This window comes from Vidua chalybeata, chromosome 3 (assembly GCF_026979565.1).
Source record: "Vidua chalybeata isolate OUT-0048 chromosome 3, bVidCha1 merged haplotype, whole genome shotgun sequence".
NCBI classification, from domain to species: domain Eukaryota; kingdom Metazoa; phylum Chordata; class Aves; order Passeriformes; family Viduidae; genus Vidua; species Vidua chalybeata.
The window spans coordinates 48,776,480-48,795,685 of record NC_071532.1 but is presented as its reverse complement, the minus strand read 5'-3'; the positions used below and the strand labels follow the sequence as shown (position 1 = coordinate 48,795,685).

Below are 19,206 nucleotides of genomic sequence, written 5' to 3'. Positions count from 1 at the left end.
TGTTTGCCAATAGAATCTGCATAGACTTTCTCCACTATCACTGCAGCTTATGTTAGCTGCATTTGAAAATAGTTCTCCAGCTTCTCCTCACATTCAGTTCTTGCAGCCTGGAAGATATATAGATCCTCTGTCTTTTGAGGCTGCTCTAATTGAGTCAGAATTATTTGAAAATTTGAGTGATGTTTTTATAGCATGGGGTAGTTTTTAGTCTGTAGTACAGAATTCTCCTGTAAAAGATTTATCCATTTTCTATTTTATGTTTGAGTTTGTTACTAGCAGGGGAGGATAGTATTTCCATCTGCTCTCTAAAAGTGTTGCACACTACTGCTTGCTATACATGTCCTCTTTAAAAACACCCATATAATTAGTTGTAAACATTAGTTGTAAATTTGTATGTATTTAGTGACAAGATTGTTTTTCAGCTTTAATTCAAATATATGGCACCAGTGGGTTGGTAATATGATTTCATTCTTTCCTTAAAGCTCAACCAAGCAGAAAGCTTGAGAAATGAAAACTTTAGGATGAAGACAATATTCTTCAATGAATGTTGTTAACTTCAAAGTTCAGTCTCGATTCCTATCTAATGCATCAGTACTTAGACTGATAAAGACTTAGAGATCTGGGTCACTTAGTGTTTCATCCTTTGGGGCTGTTCTTTTTCTCTGAAGGTCACCTTTATTACCCGTCTGTTCTTCCCGCTGTCACTCCTGTTCTTCTACCTTTGGCCTTAACCCCCTGCTAGGAAAGAAAATCCCTGCAGAGGGAGAGGGTTTTGAAGTTAGAGCTCATAACTGCTTTTACTTTACATTTTTCTCACAGTTCCTTGGCGTGCTCTAATTTCTTAACTGGTGCTTATTATCTTTTCTGGACAATATCTGTCAAACTACTTGTTATCCCTAGCATGCTATGTTTTTTTGTCAAGACTGGGTGAAGCGTTCCAACTGCAAGTGAGAAGCAAGAATGAAGGCTTCTTGCTCTCCTAGTCATTCACTAGTCGCCAAAACTTGGGCAAGCACAAAGTCAGGAATGATTCTTAGACTCTTATTTTGGATAAAGCAATTATTAGCGAGTGGTATAAGACCAAAGCTTCTAAAATAGGGATTACAACACTATCTTTGTGCAAACTGTCTCTAAAAAATTCAGTTGGTTATGCTAAAACTTAGAAATGTGAGATTGGCAGAATTAGGGTTGCATGAAATTTCCTCACAGTCCTTGAAAGAAAACAGCATTTACTTCTGTCTCATCTGATGTGCTAGTAAAACATGCTACTTGCTTTGAAATGTCATCCTGAATGGTACTGAACACCACTGCTTCTTTTCTAAAAGGAATATTTTAACTAGTTCTGAAATTCACAATTCCAAACATACTTATTCCTTCATACTGCTGAGCAGTACACATGAAAGGAGGAAAGAAAGCTGAAGTAGATGGGAGCACACGGAAGACACAAGTTTGGGCCTGTCTGGAGAAACGTGGAAATACCAAATGCTGAGTGTTTTGGCCCTGTCTGTCTTGAAATTAAATATCACTTTACCCCTAAAATATTATAACACAGCTAGTGCTTGATGTGAAAATAAAATTTAGCTTTCTACTTACTCAGCAGAAGCATTCTAGCTGTTAGCTCTGTTAGAGGTTTCTCTACAGTGTTCTGGTGTGGGACAGCTTGTTTCTTTTGTCCTCATTTTGGGAGAAGGAATGCTGCAGAATAACAGCCTCAAATGGGTGAAACTTAGTTTGTCATGCTTTATTAATGTTGCTAATCAGAGCTTTTAAAATTGCTGATTATAATAGTTTCTCATCTGAGTTTCATTTCAGTCATTAGAAGACAGTACTATTATGCAGAACTGTAAGGTGATTTTTTTTCCTAGGAAATTATTTGAAGTTGCTGATATCTTAAAATGTTCAGATTATATTGTTATTACATGAAAAAATCCTCTTACGGACACATACTTTAGTGTTTGCATCAGTTAGAAATCTTTTGGGTGATTGAAAACTGGGACCATATTCTGCCAGGATTTTTTTTAAGTTTAAGTTTGTTGAGCATTGTTTGACTGTTATGATGACAGTGTATTATTCTGTTTGTTTGTTTGGTTGTTTCAAAAGTCTTCTAGCAGAGAGAACCAGGTATCTGACTTTTCATCCCGTAGCACTTTAACTCTTAAGAATTTATGGCAGTGTTCCTGTTCACTGTAAAAGAGGAACAAAAATACCCCAAGCACTCAGTGCTTCTACTCCATATGTTTTTTGTTGATGGGGAAAAGCCCATTTTTCACACATGGCAATAACACTTCTAGCATTTGGAGTAGCATAGGTTGGTGATAGTAACACTCTAAAAGGAAAACCTAGGTTTTTAATTAATAACTGAGTTTTTACTGCATGCCTTTTTTAAAAAAAGGTCTGTTCAAGATGTCCAGTTCAGGACATCTGTGGGTAGCTATAGATACACTAAAAATAGTGATATAAATTATGATAAAGCAAGCTGTATCTCTGTTCTTACTAGAGATACATTTCAGATCTCTTTTTAGTAGTTTCATTATGATGTATATAATGCTGTATCTTATGGGGGAATATTCTGACACTTGTCTTGTTTTCAGAGCTGTCGATAGGCAGAATTTCTTGGAGACAGAGATGAAGACAGTACAGACCTCACACAAGGATCTGGAGAGCTTCCTCAAGTGGCTTCAAGAGGCAGAGACAACAGTAAATGTTCTGGCAGATGCATTCGAGCGTGAGAACACTGCTCAGGACAGTGTCTGCATACGGGAACTCAGAAAGCAAATGCAGGTGAGAAACTAAATAATATTCCTGTTATTCAGGTTTTCTCTCAATGGCAAATGTTACAAAGAAAAGCTATCTACTTGCTTGGGGAAAGCTGCAGCCTATTGAAAGGTGTTTCCTAAAACAGTTTTTGAGAAGTCACGTGTATGAAAGAAGCAAATTTGTCTTCCTAAGGTTTGAAGCACATATTTTTGTGTATGTCTTTGGCACTGAGGGCTCTTAAATGTCCTTGGAGTGTGACTGCATTCAGGAAGTGTGCACTTCATTAAACCAAGTCATGTTGTGTGATTGTTCAACCAAACAATTTAATCTACTTCCCTCCAAGTAAAGCCTTCCTGGGCTGCACTCTCTCCTATTTCTGTCTGCCACCTTCCTCCTGCTTTTTCAGCAATCCAAGAAGAAGCTGTGCTTGGATTACCTCTTCTCCCTCTCCTACTGCCCAGCAGCTCCCCAGCTGGCCTTCTTTCAGGCCCCAGACTGGAAACCTTAGAAATGACTGAGAAGTTTAACTGACACCATCTATTAAATCCTGTACCCTATGTTTGGATTAATGTCACCTGTGATCTAAGTGGGTTTGAGCAGCTTATAATGAAAAGAACATGTTGCTTTTAGTAGTGCTCTTAATCTGAACATATCTATGCTGAATTGAAATGAAATAAGATAGTTAAAAATATCTGATAGCAAGTTATTCTTGCTAATCATAATGAAGAACACAATATTTTGTGGAAGCTTGTATCTCTTGAAGATGGCATGTCACTCACCAATGTTCAAATGATTCTAGTCAGTCAGGTGACTCATCTGTAGAGATGTGGCTTTTTGTGAAATGCTGAGACTAGTCTGTAGTGGTGACACCTAGAACTTAATGTTATACTTTCTATTGGCACCACTTCCAACTACTGTAATGTAGTGGAGATGGAAGAGCTAAAACAGGGCACAGGCAATGCTATGTAAATAGACTTATTTCTGCATTACCTTGTGTTCTGTGGAGTCAGTCACACCAAGATACAGCTGTTATTTCACAGTTTCTTTGTTGGCTCTGTGTGGCTGTGAAGCACTGTGTGTGTGGAAAGTTGTTTGCCATTCTTTGTTGTGCTGCAATCTGATTAAAATTGCTTGAGTTGTGCTGTGTGAGGGGAGAACTGTTGGGCAAGACTTCTATGAGAGAAGGAGAAGGTCTATAAACAACTCCTGACTTTGCACTTTGTCCTGGCTTGTCACAACTGAAAAGGCAGGTGGAGTTGCTGGGGCATGACCTCCCCTGGTTCAGCATCCCAGTACCTGGTACTGTCCTTCTCTTTCTGACACTTCATGTTTCTACACATTGTGCACATGAAGTATCATCCATGTGAGGTCACCCATAACTTAACTCACCCATGACCTTACATAACATTGTAATGCTTTTCTGGTTACCCTAGGAAGTGAAGTAGAGCATGTCAAAAACTGTCATAGCATAATGACTTCCAGAATGAACTTTGTCCCCTACCATCTTGCAGTCTTTAAATGTAAATGAAGACATTTATATCATAATACTGGCAAACACTCCAAAATCACTGTTTATGTTTTCAAGTATTTGTTGCACTTCTGAAAACAAAATGAAGTTCCAACATCCTGCTGTACTGCAATAGATCAAGCCCGCTCCCTTGCAAGTTCTTAAGCTTATTATCTGATTAAACAAAGATAATTTCCTGTTCTTCCCCAGTTATGTGGTGTAAAATGACAGTGTTGTTCTCTTCGTGCCTTGTTGAATCTGTAAAGAAGTATTGGTTTTAAGGTTAGTGGTTAAATGGTTTTAAGAAGAATCTAGGGATATAACCTTCCCTGCTCTGTAGACGATGCCCCTACTCCCAAGGCCTGTGCATTAAGTAAATTTTTTCTGTGAGTTCAAGGTGTGATAAATTCTAGGTGAAATGAGCTGAACCTAGACAAAATGTGATGAATTTGTTGTTGTTGCTGCTGTTACATGTCACGCATTTCCAAAATAGGATCATCTATTAGACTGGTATTTGTGCATGCATGGGAGGACTATTCTCCATTGCATATTGGGTCTAACTTGTTTGGCTGCAGCTCAAGTCCCTCTACAATGGAATCAATGATCTGAGGTCTGAAGCCTTGTTTTGTCTTTCATTGTGATACCTGAGGCCAGCAACAGTATTATGCAAATAATGCAGACTTTGAGTGTGGTTGCAATGTCTTTTTGAAAACGAGAAATCCACAATTATAGCATCAGTCAGTCCAATTAATTCTCTCAGTATCTAAGCCTCATAGAACTTTTTCCATTCAGGTTAGTGTCAAAACGCTACAGTCTGTTTTGGAAAATATTTAGCAGTGACTTGGAAGAGATTAAAACCTAATTTGAAAAAAGATGCAGAAAATAAGCTAGGAAATAGTAAGAAGTAGTGCAAGGTATGTGAAGGTACACTTTACAAGTGTAAAGATGTTCAAAAGAATTCAAAGATTTTGTTGTATTGTAGAAAAAGTTACCATAAGTAGTGGCTGGCTGTTTGTCTCGCTGCTTGATTCAAACTTGTAGATTGAAAGATCTGGGAAGATAAAAAGCAGAAGTAAGGAAGGAGAAGGAAGTAAGGAAGGTGTGGACTGTGGGGTCTCTCTTGCACAGAAGAGGTTTGAGCTTTTGCACAATCATTTCTGAATGCTTCCATGGTTTCAGAGTTCGGCTGCTTCACAAGTTTCCTTAAAAGATATTTGGTAAGAGAATGTAGCATGTCAGCTAATCATGGTAGGCTCAATCTGGAAAGTTAAAGAAGCAGACTTCTGGTGGGAAGGGATGTAAACCAGGAGCAATGGCATGCAGAGGAACAGTTCAAATATGTCGTGAAGATAAGAAAAGACAGCGTGTCTGGCAAGGTGAATACAGTTGGTAAGATTTCTATATATAGAGTGGAACCTGTGTATCTGTTTATCTGTTCAAAATGACGTTGTTGTGGACACATCAAGAAGAAAGCAGAGTACAGGGAAATGGGGTTTATGTGAGAAGTGGTAGAAAAGTTGATTCAGTCCTAAAAGTAAAGATGAAATGGTTGCTTTTACAGAATTGGATGGAAAGAGTTTTTAAATGTCCTGTATGAAGAATCTGAACCTTGCATTAATCTCCTTCGTAGGAAAGTGCCTTAGAAGAGGCAAAGCAGTGTATAATGCACTGACATCTAAGCTGTGTGTTATTTTGGATCATATAAACTTGTCAGGATAGCTGTTGCTGCCATATTGTGCTGATTTATGTGCTTGAAACATGTAGGTACCTTTTCATGTACAAATATGCACTTTAAATCATATGATCAGTGTTTCATCTACTGTACTCAGGCCTCCCTGAACCTTTGCTACAGCAGCCTCTCTGATACATGTTTAAGTAGATTCATCAAAGCACCTTTGGAAGCAATGAGTAGCCGGCTCTGGTTATGCTGCAGTTTTGCCACACCTAGGGGTATGTTGGCTGTAGTGCATTGGGAGCGTCTTGCTGGTAGCAAAACACTTCCATGCTCTTGAACATCCCACTATCATTCTTAGATGACTTAAATAATTCTGCTTTGTCATGGGAAATACATCAAAATTATGTTAGCTCTTTGGATTCAAGGATGACTTAGAAAAGGGGTTGATGATGCAACTGTATGCTTTTACCTTGTCAAAACCCTATCCTTTTCTTGTCTAAAGTCATTCTGGAAAATATTTAATTGGAACTGGCTTGTAAAAAACATTCCTACTTTCTGGTGCAAGTGAGGATCCTTTAGATCCTTTTGACTAAATTAGCTTTAAGAGAGTTTTTATAGAAAGAGGTTTACCCCCTGCAATTTTCCCTTTTGTGTTGGATAATCTAGTTTTGAGAAATGCTAATGTGATTTATTAGCCTTTAATGTATGGCTGATATAATTAGGTCAGTTATCCCTGTACTCCCCTCTCAAGATTTATAACACAATCTGTTATTCACTCACTCTACAGCTCTGCCAGAGCTGTGTTCAGTCGGAGAACGAGAGCATCCTTTCTCAGAGTGAGGGAGCAAACACTCTGTCTGCTGATAGAAAGCAGCTACTAGGGAGGAACAACTGTTGTGATACACTGGAGCCATCTTCCTGAAGGAATTCCTTTTTTGCTCCTGCAGCTTTTAGGCTTAAATGAATAACCTTTTTCTGGCTATTTAGTGCACTCCTGAACGGAGGCATACGATCAGCTGCTCAAGTTCATTTGCCCTCTGCAAAAGCAGAGCTGAGCAGTACCGATTAGAGGAATCTGTGAAGGCTGTTATCTTTTTGCATTTGTTTTGTGGGGTTATTTTGGGAGAAAAACTTATGCTGTATCAATCTTCTTTGCCTTTGAAACGTATAAAGCCTGTAGCTTGCAAAAGCAGTTCTGGAAGAGAGCATGCTCAGAAAGCTGGCAAATCATTGTCCAGTGACCGGGAGGAAATGATAGTTGCTCTTCATTTATAATGCAAATTCTGAGGTATCTTCAGAAGTGTGGCAAACTTAAAATGATGGCTGTGGTGAGAACCTCTCTTCAGAAAGTTGTGGTGTTGTTGCATCGTTTACAGAGGATGGCAGTTTCTTCTCCCCGTTACCAGAAGCTTTGTAAGGTAGGAAACATAAGCCCTAAATGTCGAGTGTGTGTATTGCTAACTCTGTTGTCTTTCAGAGATAAAAAGGAAAGAAAGTGAGCATGGGATGAGTGTCAAAATCATCTTGGCTATCTAGTGTTTTTAAGCCTGCAATGCTTTCCATGTGTGTTTTGTTAGAGAATGCAATTTAAAAAAAACCAAAACAAAGCAACCCTGTGCTTGTCAGAGTGATAATTTTTTTTTAGAAAAGTGCTCTCTTGCCCACCATTTAGGTGTCTGGGAGGAAACTGTTATATTCACTGAGATTATTTTTTTTTTTTATTGGTAAAATACTACCAGTTCTTTTCCTAGGGAGTTAGTTACTTCCTGGTAGATGTGATTCTTTAACTCTTGTGTACCCATTATGTAGAATAACTGTGTTTTTCCATGCCCAGTGTTATTTTTCTTTTGAGCTTTATGAAGCTTTAATTAGGAATGAGTTCAGCAGACTTAATACACAGCCATTAATTTCTGCCTTAACTGACCGAGCTCTTTCAGTTAAAAAAATCAGGAAAAGTTTAAGGAAAAGCATGTTGACATAGACTGCCACTTATTGCTAGTTTTGATGGTACCTGTTTTGGTGGCTGATTGTTTCTGCTTCCAAAGATGGTGTTTACATTTTGGTTTTTTCTCACAGACTCAGTAATTCACTTTTAAAAGTAGTTTGGATCACTCGCCAGATTAAAATAAGTAAATAAAATTAATAAACTTCTAAATGATCTGTAAAGTCCATGAGTTAATACTGCTGCAGTGTTGATGCCTGTGTGAGGTGGTCATGCTGTGCTAATATTATCGAACTTTTAATATAAGGATTCTGTCTTGAAACTTTGCAAAATTATAAAATTCGATAGGTCTTCAGCTGTATGTGTACTGGCATTACATAAATTCTATTTGGCTGCCTTTGAAATTGTTTTTCTCTTCTTGCTGCTTATGATACTTTAAGTGTTTGTGTTTTTTGATGAAAATATGTCTGTGTTTTGCATACGAGGTGTGCGAGAACCATAGTCTTGTTCTGATGATAAAGCAAAGCCACTTTAACTCATCCTACCTGCTTCAATTTGAAATGTGCTTTCTGTTGTGAGGAATTTAAAAATTACATCAAGTGAGAGAGATCCCATCCTTTGAGTAGGGTTTAAAAGTAAGGAAAAAGTATCATGCAATATGTTGTTCAGTGAAGCTTGTAGATGAAGTTATGGCATATGGGGAAAAACATTTTCTTCACATGGCTGTTTCAGTGTACTTCAGTTTACCAAGCTGTACTGTTAGATGCATCTTCATTATGAAGAATGAGAGACAGTAGTTTGTGTACATACAAGCTGCTTTAACAAACATTCCTCAGTTGTTCTTGTCTATCAGTTGTCAATAAACAGCCTGTTTGCTTTTGTGAATAAAGCAAAAATTTGTTTTAACAATGTAAAGATATGGGCTATAATTGCCTGTTTAGTCACGTTAGTTGTATAAACTTGTTTGTAAAATGTTTATCAAGCCATTATTTAGTGACTCCTGGAGTAAAAATTATATACTAATTATCCTGAGAGCCCAGTAAATGGATACTTAATTTGCTGAGTTTAAATCTATCCAAGGGGTAGTGAAAAAAATCTTCTAAAAGGCTGTTATTAAAATACATTTTCTGATTGAGAACCCATGCAGTAATAGCCCTGGGAATTACACATTACTTAAAATTACACAGTGTATGTTTTTTTTGCTTTTAAAAAGTCATGTGGCTTAGTTTTTCAGATGTCTGTGCTTAGTTTACTGAAGGTAGGTCTTCTTGTAGAGTTAAATCAGACACTAACTAAGGAGGGAAAAAAAAGAAATGGTTTACAATCCCAGTCACTTCCAGCAGATGTCAATGTAAGGCAATGATAGATGGAAGTCTGGTGATGGAAATGTTAATGCCTAGATGAGAAAATGTATGGAAATTACTAAGAGCAACCATGACAGCATGTCAGGGAGGATTTCTTGTAGTGCCCTGTATACTCCTGTCTTTGGAATGTCAGATGTTTGTATGTGTTTTGTGCACTCTGTGCATACACTGGTATAGTTCAGATTTGCAGAAGAGAAGCTATTTACTATAGTGTATTAATTATTGCATTGTATCCAGGGTAGGTGCGTCATGAACTACATCTAAATGTTTCATGTGAAGTGTCCAATGAATCGGAACAGAGGGCCAATAAAGTATTTAACACAAATTCTTGAAGTGTAGTGGTTTTTTTAAACTGCACTGTTTATGAACGAAGTAGTAAGGCTTTATTATTTAACTGTACTGGGAAAAGTCATGCTTGTTCCTTTTAACAACCTCATATAATAGTAGCAGTCAGCATTCATAGTTCACACTTTGCAAATTTCTTTATAGCAAAAACAGAAATAAACACTTTGACATGTTACAGCATGGCTGAAAACCACAAAATTCAAAGTTTAGGATATTTCTTCTGTTGCTGCTTTTTCTTATGCAAATTTCTTCATACCAAGGTGAGTTTTGCCAGATAGACCTTTTCACTTGAAATTAGTGGCATACCAGGGTAAAATGTCTACACTTGACATTTTGTTGTCAGTATGTAGTAAGTTTTGGTTTATTTTGCTAACAGCTTTTTTTCAAAACTCTTGCATAAGACTTTGATGCTGATAATGAACAATCAGAAAACTGTTGTATGGATATTGTCTGCTCTATGTTCTTGCTAATATGATTGTTCCTTAAAGACTGACACTTATTAGTTATATCCAACTAGCTCAGACTAGAATGAATTTATAGCAGAAAAAATAATTTTAAAGTACAAATTGATACATCTTTTCTGAGAGACCAGAGCTACAATATTACTTATAAAAATAGAGAATTTTGAAACTTTCTTTAACTTTGCTGATGGAAGGTAAAGCATAGTGCATCTCTGGCAGACACCTAAGTGATTACCTTGAAATATGTGTCCTGCTTATATAATTTGACTGTGTATTTTTAAAATACAGTGCTAACATTCAGGGACTGGAGCATTCATCCCCTGGAAAACAGGCTGAGGAACAAACCTAGTTGCTGAGAGGGTTTCTTCTCATTTTTATCTCTCACTTTTTTTATAAATTCTTGAGAAGAACCGGCTTTAAAAATAAATATTCAACTCCCTTCATATAAAATACTCAATTCTCAAACCTGATCCAACATGAGTCTTCATGTGGCAACTTAGGTGAGTTCCTGACTTCCTCAGCTATGAAACACATCAGAAACATATCTCCTGAGGTTTTTTTTTTTAAGAATACATAACTTTAAATGCAGTCCTCTCATTTTATGCTGTTTTTTTAATGGCCATTGTTAAATTTATAAAACTGAAGGAAGTTAGAAGCCCAGTGAATGCTGGGGTCAGCCAAAACTTTTTTTTGCTGTGATACTGGTGATGCATTCCAAAAGACATTTACATCATGTTGAATTTTGAGAGTAGCAGCAAAGTCTCTATTCCTATGAAATTTTGAAAAAAAAAATGAAGTTCATGGGGTCAGGGCAAAAAAAAAAAAAAAAAAAAGCCTGGAAGGCTGTGTTGAGAAATGTTTAGGTTAATCCTGGTTCCAATGAATTCAACAAAGACGTAAGTTTTCAAATGTTTACAAGACTTCGAGTTGATTTAGAAAATAAATCATTGTCACTTGACATATTCAGGTATAAAATACAGGAAACCAAGTGTGGATGAGGAGGAGCAGCATTGTAGTACATTGATTGGACAGCAGAAGTGAGAACAAAAGTTAAATTTGGAAACATGTTCTGAAGTAGGCTACTGTATTAAGCAGCTTGTTGATTGGAAAAGGAAGCAGTGTCGTCAAAAGCATTGCTAAATTATGCAGACAGTTTCTTTTTTTAGATGAGAAAATTAACTCCAGACTGCTTGATATGGTTCTAGTTGTATAAAGGACATTCTAATTAGATTTAGATCTACAAAAAAGTCTTATTGAAGGGAGGAGGCCAGAATTAAAGGGAGCCTTGGATAATAATGACTAAAATATCTACTAAATATATAATGAGGCTAGAAGTGAACTGATAAGAACAAAACAGCTATTTTGAAAAAGCAGATGTACTAAGTCATATCTAATGATCAGCCTCTCAGGAGTTTAGGATTTACCATTTTAGAAAATAACTGAGCAGTGTAACTGGACACCACCCCACCTTGGAACACCCACAGCTTGTTGGCATTGGGAGTGATTGTAGAATTGGTTTTAAGTGTGATTTCTTGAGAGTGAATATGTACAGGGCTGGGACAAAACATGGCTTGAGTTCTTGATAAGCAGAACAGGGCTAACATACAGCTAATCAAGGGCAACAAGGTACCTTGATGGTATTTAGAGACAGAGAATATAAGCCTTATTTGAAGGAACGTGAATAGGCTTAGGAATGTGTGTCAGTTAATGGTCATCTAAAATGAATGAGATAAACATAATTTCTTTGTGGGTTTATATTAAAAGTTGTAAAGCAAAAAACTGGCGGAGAATACTTGAAATTATAAGCATCTTGAAGTCTTGGGAGGTGACAGTTGATTTGCTTCTGGCCTTTATAATAGAATGATCACAGCAGCTAGAGAAACAATGGAAGGCTGAAGAGAGAAAAATTTTAATAACTTTTAAAAAATGAGGTAACTGAAGGTTGGCAATGACTACCCAGTGAGTCAAAAGATATGAAAACTAGAAATATGGGCAAGAAATTAAATTCCAGTTGGAAATATAATAACTATTATGGAATTCAATTCTCCATTGGTATCAAATTGCACCTTTGTGTATACTCTGTCAGTGATGGACAAACACAATTAGGGGTTTTGGTGTGTAGGCAAGATGTTGTTAACTGTTAGCATGTTGTTTACTGATTGATTTCCTTTGGACTTTTGGAGGGGTCTGGTAAAAAAAAAATCAGTGGGATATTGGAGGGATATTTTTATGTTTTGTAGGTCAGAGAGATATGAGATCCTCAGAACTTCCATAGACATCCTAGGATAGTATAAGTTAGTTCATGAAGAAAGATGTGGATTCTGGTTGTGATTGGAGTTGGAAAGTAGAAGAATGAGCAGAATTTCAAAGAGAAACTTGTAGGTAAAGTTACTGGGAAGACCTTTTGATAGTGAGACTTAGGAGCTTACTAAGTGTCTTTCCCCAAGGACTCCTGTGTCCTTAGTCCTTAAAGAAAACATTTCCCAATGCAATTGTTTACTTCAGTAAGGCAGTTCCAAGCACAAAAGACAAGATGGTGACTGTGAAGAGCCATCATGGATTTTGAGAAGGGTGCCCAAGCTGTTTGCTTTCTGTGAGAAAGTTGTTGCTGTGTCTTTGGATGTAGGGAAAGCAGTGCTATTCCTTGATCACGATTTTAAAAAGACTTTGGATGCAGTCTCTCACAGCCAAATCGGAGATATGGACAAGACAAATGACCCAAAATGTGGGAAGACAGTGTCTGGACCATTTGTGTTCCTCAAGGGATGGAACAGAGACTGGTACACTTTATGAATTACAGTTTATGAAACAGACTGGTACTTTTATGAATCCAGAGTGGGACGGGGTGCATTCTGAGCAAGTTTGTGAATGACACTAGACTGTGGAGAAACAGTTCTGTTCCCATTCCTTGGGGCCTCAAGAGGGAGGGATGGGCTGACAGGAACCCCATGATTTTTTTTAAAAAAGCCCCCAAAAACCCCAAAGCCAGTTCTTGCACCTGAGGAGGAGTAATTCAATGCATTGGTACAAGTGTGAGAAGGATTATAGCCAGACAGGAAGAAGTGTTTATGTTTTTCTACTTAGCACTCGTGAGCTCATGTCTGGAATACCACGGTTGGTTCCAGGCCCCCAGTTTGACAGATAGTGAGAGACTGGGGAGAGTGCAGTGCTTGGAGCACACGACATATAAGTAGAGCAGCAGGGGAGCTGACTTCATTTAATTTGGAAGAGAGAAGGCTCCAGGAATTTCCAGCTGCTGTCACTGCATACCTGGTGAGTTGTTACTATAAAAGATGGAGCCAGGCTCTTCTTGGAGGGGCATTGTGGAAGGAAAAGAGGCAGTGGGAATAAGCTGCAGCAAGGGAGTTGGGTGTAAGGGCAACAATTCTGCACAGGAGGTGTAACTCTACACTGGAGTGTGTTGCCCAAAGAAAGAGGCTGTTATATTTCCATCTCTGCCGGTATTAACACTTGCAGTGGATAACGCCCTTAGCAGCAGACCCAGCTTTAAAATTAGTTCTTGGAATTGCCAGGTTTGACCTCCAAAGGTCTTCCAACTTGTGATTTTCTATGATTCTCTGTGCTTGTGCCCTCTTAGCTTATAAGTGAAGACTAAAATAGTCAAAATGATAGTGCAGCAGTTTTTAGCTGTGGGTTGCTCACTTCCCATGAAAAGGAGCTTCATGACTTTACTCCATGTGAAAAAATTCTTACTTCTCTGCTGAATTTTGATCTAAATTGGGGCCTGCCATGAGTCTGCTGAACAGCCACAGCATGTACTCATTTGCAAATCCTTTTGCTGTAGTCTAACCTCAATGGTGGTAATGCAGTACAGTCAAGCACTTGGTGCATATCTGAATTATGTGCCTATGATTAGAAGACATTTTAATATAGCATAAAACTTTGTCATATAACCTTTCCCCCATTTCTGCATTATCAGATAATGTTTTCAGAACTAAAGTAGAAGACAGGTTTTGCACATCTTGAGTGATGGGGCTGACCTAAATGAAACCACTTTGTTTTGCCATTTGTCTAATAAGGATCAGTGCCAAATAAAACTGTATAATAAATGGGTATACATTATTGTAAACCCTTATGCTCTCTAGTCTTCTATGTATCAGGGAGCTTCTCTAGAAATAGAATGGTTTCTTTAAGATGAAATAATAAGGAAAAACAAAATAGGAGAGGACATAAAGCTTCAGAATTCCAGTATTCTTGAGTGCTGCACCAGTCATACCTATTTGCAAACAAAATGCAGCTTAACAGAAGTTAAGATAGGTTCTAGGATATAGCGCTTTCTTTAATAGCATTTTGTAGTAATGTGGAAGGGAGGAAAGGAGAGAGGAGATGAGAGGAATATTTCAAGACATGCTTTTAGAATCCTCTTACATTTATTTAAAGGCAACTCTGATTTTTAAGCTGGAAATATTTTGCTATTGCAGCAAAAATGAATCTAAAATATGAGGTAGTTTTATTAAAGCATGAATGTAGCATTAATGGGAAACATGACTTCCATGAACTTCACATTTTTACAGGAGCTGGATCAATATTTGATATGACACCCTCTTGCCATAGTATTTTGCCACAGTGCTTTTTGATTGATGCTATTTTCCAGGAAGCAATTCCCCCCACCCTTTCTTTTAGGGCTTAATTACCCATCCCAAATTCATGAAGTTGTGAAGCAGTAGTAGCCTAGAACAGCGTAGTGCTTCACCAGTTTGTGTCTAGAGAACTGACAGTTTTTTCTTGTCTTCTTCAGACAGATCATTTGAGGTTATTTTTAAAAAAAGCTGCACTCACTAGGTAGCTGGGAAAATAATGCTGTTTGAAGATGTCCTGTCACTGTTAGTCATCAGGGACTCTGGAAGGGTTCTGGCCTCCTTTTTGCTTTCCCCTCTGTTTTTAATCAAGACAAACTGTAAGAGACATCATGTTCCAAAGTTGCCCTGAGAGTTTTCTATTTCATATCCACTGCTTGCAGACCTGTCTTATGTTCTGTCTGCTCTGTGATGTTTTCATGCTGGGCATTCTTGATACACTTTGGTGCAAAGGATTTTATTTCAAAGCAAAAGTAACTTGCTCAGCCCTGCATAGCTGGGTAATTGAATGTGGGTGGAAGATGTCAATGGTGTTTTTGATAATTGATATCCTGTGTTGTGCTACATAGAGCAATTCTTCATAGTCACACAGTAATTATATTTAGTGGTGGTTTATGGTATATGGTAAATATGGTAGGTGTTGCAAGTGAAGTAACAAAGTGAAATGCTGCTCAACTCAAGTTGTGCCAGGGGAGGTTTAAATTGGATATTAGGAAAAAATTCTTCACTGAAAGTGTGGTCAGACATTGGAATAAGCTGCCCAGAGAAGTGCTGGAATTAGAATTCCTGGAAGTGTTGAAAAAAAGGTGTAGATGGGTTGTGTAGGGACATGGGTTAGTGCTGGACTTGGCAGTGATGGATGAATGATTGGAATTGAAGATCTTAGAGGTCTCTTCCAATCTTAATGATTCTATGAATCTGTAGATGCTCCCCATTAGCAGATGAGCCCTGTATTTATGAGCACAGTGTTGTGCTAATAGGGCAAGTGCTAGTTTCTCTGCACTGGTGTTCCAGATTTCTGACCTGGAGAAAGCATCCTTTGTGGGGAGAGGTGGAGACTGGCTTTCAAAGCTTGCTCAATTCTTGGCATTTCTTCTGAGACTGCTGATCAATTAGTGTTAATTGTGTTGGGTTTTGGGATATGGTCCTAGAACAGTCATCTGAGGTCGCTGCTTTCTGTCACCTGCCGTCTTTGGACTCAGTTTGTGAGCTATAATTTTTGCTTTCCTAATTTTTTTCTTTTAAGAGGGGATGCATTATTAGCCCTGAAATAATTACTCACCCTTCACATTCAATTTTGGGTGTTCCATATCAAGTACTGAAAGTCTCTTGGTTATTCTTCTCTCTTATTTTTTGCTACAAAGAGGAGTATTCTTTTGCTGCAAATTCCAACACAGCAAGCTATTTGAAACAAATGTCTTTCTCCTCTTTCTGTTACTGAAATTAAACTTTAAATTTCAGAGGTTAAGTGAAATTTACTCAGTATTTGGGGTTCTTGGGCATGTCTAAGAAAGATGGAAGCATAATAAAAGTCACAGATTACACAAAATCTCCTTTCCCCACTTTTTTCTTTATTAGTAAGCAGGACAATTTCCTCTTTTGGAAGAGGGGCAAATGCATCCAGAAAAAAAAGAGATAAGCCTGACAATGATGTTTCACTTCTTTGCTATGTGTTTGCATCAGGAGTTAAAAGCAGTCCCTCAGCTATTTCAGTGAAATAGCTATATATCAGTTTGTAGGCCATTATCTTTCACTTCATATAGCTCAGCAGTGTAATGATAAATAAACTCTGAATTTCTTTCCATAGTTCTCAGTAAGAAGAATACAGTCTTAAATGATTCAACTGTTATCTGTAAGCAGATAATTTAGCCCAGCTGTGGGAGGCTTTCATCCTGTATAATATTGTTCCCTCTATATTAAGGGTACTTCTAAATGAAAATAAGGGAGTTAATTAAGAAAGTTCAGTTAAAGAATTTGGATCTGGACATGACCTTCCACGAGCATTGTCTAAGTGAGCTGATGTGATAAGGCACTTACATAGGATTAGTTAAAATTATTTAGATTTAGAAAACAGGTGGATTCTAGAATTTTTGCACTAGGCTAGTATTTTGACTAATACTCATTTTATCTAAACTTCCTTTTTACTGGATCTCTGATTGTCTTACTATTACATGAAATATTGAAATTTGTTGTTGCATCTCAGACTCCATGGGATGAGGAGACTCCATGGGATGAGGAGAGCAGTTTTGTTTTAGTTGAAAACAAGTGTATTTCCTCTCATTTTTTTTCAGTGGCAGAAGTGTGGTAGTGACCTCTTCCATAAGGAGAAACTGTCACTTTGCCAGCAGAACCTGAATACACATTTTGCAAGTGTTTGGTTGTGACTGAGATGGAGGATGGAGGTGAGGGATGTTCTTTCAAAAAGCACTGAAAATATGGGTTGCCTTTTAAATATGGTGTCAACTATTGTTTTAATTGGAAAAGAGTGCAAAACAACCCCAAACTAGGCTGTGAATTTTGTGATTGTGGAGAAATCTTTGGAAGTCGTGATCAGGTCCGAAGGACTATAGCAGATTTTATCCATTGGAAAAACCTCTTGTTTAAACTATCACTCGGTAGCATAAATAAAGTATAGCCTAGCTTTCTGCACTTCAGGAATGCTTTTTGTTGTGTAAAGCAGCCTCATAGATTGCCAGTACCAGATAAGTTTCCCACTATGGATTAAAGTAAATTCAAGGAAGGAAAAGTGTCAGAGGGAATAGCATTCCTGGTACTTGCAACATGGTTTTACTTTGTCATTGCTAGTAAGAGACTGCAAGAGGAGGGTAACTCCTATTACCTGCTTGGGTACAATGACAACCAGTTGAGATTGTCTAAAGCTGCCACCTGTTCCTGTGGCATAGAAAGTGATACTCATTTGGAACACAAATAGTTGTTGGTACATATGCTGATGTGATCAGAAGGGTGTTTCAGTGGAATGATCCTGTGTGGCTGAAGAGCAACCAATTTTTTTCAATGCATTTGTAATGAACTTTTGGCTTTAGGTTAACAGATAATCTTCATACAAGAAGAAACATGAAAGAACAGTTGTATGGAATAAGAAGTAAAGCATAGAAAATATGAAAAGCAAAGAAAAGATAGCCAATGTGTGGTAGGCATCATAGAATGGCCTGGATTGGAAAGGACCTTCAAGAGCATCTAGTTCCACCCCCACTTGCCATGGTCATCTTCCACTAGACCAGGCTGCTCACCATCCAGCCTTGACTATTATCAGGGATAGGGCATCTACAACTTCTCTGGGCAGCCTCCTCCGGTGCCTCACCACCCTCATAGTGAAAATTTTTTTCTTAACGACTAATCTTACTGTCTCCTCTTTCACTTTAAAACAATTTCCCCTTGTTCTATCACTATCTACCTATGTAAAATGTCACTCCTTCCTCTTTTTTTGTAATCCTCCTTTAATTACTGGAAGGCTGCAATGAGTTCTCTCTCTGGAGTATTCTCCAGGCTGAATAACCTCAATTTCTTAGTCTGTCTTCAAAGGAGTGGTGGTCCAGCCCCCTGATTGTCTTTGTGTTCCTCCTCCTCTGGACCTGCTCTAACAGGTTCGTGTGCTGAGGGCTCCAGACCTGGATTCAGAACTCGAGGTGGAGTTTCATGAGGGCAGAGAAGAAAGGGAGGATCCTCCCTTGACCCACGGGCCACACCTCTTTTCATGCAGCCCAGGGTGTTATTGGCCTTCAGGCATGGAAGCTCACATTGCCCAGTCCTGTCCAGCTTTTCATCCACTGGGTCCTCCAAGCTCCACAGGGCTGGTGTCAGTCACTAGTCTGTACTCATGTCTGGGATTGACCTGACCCAGGTGCAGCACCTTGCACTTGGAATTTTTTATCTTTTTAACATTCTTGTAGCCCCACATCTCAAATTTGTCCAGGTCCTGATGGATATTAAATGTAAGAATAAGCCAACTGTATGGTTTGGTCCAAGACTGTATGATTCACTGGGTTAAAAGTATGTTAATCTTTAAAACTCAGTGTTCCAAATCAAAATTTGAGGAGACAATGAAGTTTTTGTTAGTGAGCAAATAGAGGCTTTAATATTACTGAGGTTCGGTACATTATTGAGAAGGTGTATATTCCCTGGAGGATCATGTTGGTTGTGTTGAAATGTAATGAACATGCTTTAAGAAAAAAAAAAACATTATAGGCTGAGCAAAAAATGAACAGCTGTAAGAGAGAAGAAATTAAGTTGGCTGTCAGCATACCCACTGTAAGTTTCTTGTGCCAGGTAAGTGCTGCTAGAAGTTATGTCAGTCTATTTATAAACAACCTATACCATTTTTGAATCAAGGACAAAGAAACCATATATGCATAGAATATACCTATTTTTTTTTCTTGTAGGAAATCAAGGGAAATGAAACTTACCTGGTAGTTGTTTTGATACTCTCTGAATAGCAGATCTAGAACAGCATGCAATAAATTTTAGCATAGAAATGAGAAGGTGTAGGAAAGCTCTACACTATATCTTTTCTAGGCTTTAGTCCAATTGCATAAGACA

The 19,206-nt window shown here is 38.0% G+C and overlaps 1 protein-coding gene across 1 annotated transcript in view; it reads left to right on the top strand.

Annotated features, from left to right (window-relative positions):
- Positions 1 to 19,206, top strand: part of UTRN (utrophin) — a 339,059-nt gene that overhangs the window by 153,529 nt on the left and 166,324 nt on the right. Inside the window, exon 51 of the mRNA XM_053936936.1 lies at positions 2,592 to 2,781. Coding sequence (XP_053792911.1) covers positions 2,592 to 2,781 — 190 coding nt within the window. The remainder of the gene's footprint in view (positions 1 to 2,591; positions 2,782 to 19,206) is intronic.